At 42.2% G+C, this 1,632-nt stretch overlaps 1 protein-coding gene across 2 annotated transcripts in view; it reads right to left on the reverse strand.

Annotated features, from left to right (window-relative positions):
- Nucleotides 1-1,632, reverse strand: part of LOC101992111 (nucleoside diphosphate kinase A) — a 13,281-nt gene that overhangs the window by 9,822 nt on the left and 1,827 nt on the right. For both annotated transcript variants that reach the window (XM_005350536.3, XM_005350537.3), the window contains exon 2: nt 844-973. In XM_005350536.3, coding sequence (XP_005350593.1) covers nt 844-969 — 126 coding nt within the window. In that variant the 5' untranslated portion in view covers nt 970-973. The remainder of the gene's footprint in view (nt 1-843; nt 974-1,632) is intronic.

A 1,632-nucleotide genomic window follows, 5' to 3' on the forward strand; every position in this document is an offset into this window, starting at 1 on the left:
AATTTATAACTCCAGTTCCAGGGCTATACAGTTATACAGTGAGATCCTGTCTCAGAAACAACAGCAAAATAATAATAAAATAAAAACTCAACATTGAAAACACAAACTCAAAACACACCAGGAGCCAAAAGTGTATTGCTTTAATGGGAAAAAATATTTGGAATTCACATCTTATAGATTTGTTTGAAGAAGAGTTCTTGGGCGATCAATCCTTGGTATTTATTAAAATATTATTATCTGGGTGGCTCATGCACATAATCCCAGGACTCAGGATGCTAAGAAAGGAGGATCACCAAGAGTTGCAGAACAGTTATGGCAAATATATATATAGTAAATATATATATATGGCATTTTAGAATTATTTCTTTTCTCTGTTTTATCAGGAGAGCTGCCCAAGCAAAACTGCACTTTTCCCCACAAAGCCCCATGCATCATGTCTGACTCATATTCGGTATCTATCAGGTATAATTAGTGAAGCAAAGACCTTCTTACTGACAACCTACCTCAAGGAGGATAAGGGCTGAAGGATAGTCTCTAAAATTATTGGCTTAGGAGGCTAGAGACCAAGAGGTCCAAAATATTCAGAGCTGAGTCAGAAATTACAGCTCTGCAGAAATGTTTGGGATTCTACATTGCTAGGGGAAAAGACTATTTTTGAAAGCCCCAAATGACTTGGTTTGTTCCAAGATTCAGCTAACATGCTTATTCACTGAGAGGTTTTCAGATTCTAAGACACCCTGCCATGAAGATGTCTAGACAGGAAACAAGGCAGACCAAGGAGCTATCCAGCAGCATTCTGCTGTGCTCCAAAGAGTCAAAATAGGAAGCATGAGATCCACTCACCTGCATGAATTTCAGGCCAACAAGGCGGAATCCCTTCTGTTCAAAACGCTTGATGATCTCTCCCACGAGCCCCCGCTGGACCCCGTCAGGCTTGATGGCAATGAAGGTGCGTTCAGTGTTGGCCATGGTCCTGGAAAGAGGCAAGCAGGGCGGTGAAGGAGGACTGACTCTCTACCCTCATCACGATCCTTCTCAAGCGGATTAGTCTCTCATAAAACTGGCTTTGCTATATTATGTCTACCCCAAGTCTCTCTAGTAAAATCCCAGTCCCTGCCCAGTTCACTCAGCAATGGATTATGATCCCAAAGTAGCCAAGGGCTCAAAAGCTGAAACTATAATTTCTATTCCACTTGATTCCATAAGCTCCGATTGACCTTCTACTGTGTACTTAACACTGCGATGGAACTAAAGGAGATGCAAACCTAAGTCCCACACATTAAAAAGACACCACTTTTTTTTTCAGTAACATCAGGAGAAACCGCATAGATATGGTTTTCCTAGTGAAAGTCACAGCTGGTACAAGACAGTGTGAGCTACAGCATTAGAACGCTATGTCATGGCAACCATCTTTGTTTTACAAAGTATGAGCTTGCCCAGCCCTATGCAATCTGGGATACACCTTAGGGTATAATGAGAAAAACCAAGTCTGAGAATGCATGCCAGTAAACCCACCACTAGGAAGGCTAAGGCAAAAAAAGGACAGAGGATTCCAGGCTGTCCTGGGGGGAGGGGGAGAAGGAAGAAAAAGAGGAAGAAGAAGAAGAAAAGGAAGAGGAGGAGGAGGAGGAG

This window comes from Microtus ochrogaster, chromosome 7 (genome assembly GCF_000317375.1).
Source record: "Microtus ochrogaster isolate Prairie Vole_2 chromosome 7, MicOch1.0, whole genome shotgun sequence".
Classification (NCBI taxonomy): Eukaryota; Metazoa; Chordata; class Mammalia; order Rodentia; family Cricetidae; genus Microtus; species Microtus ochrogaster.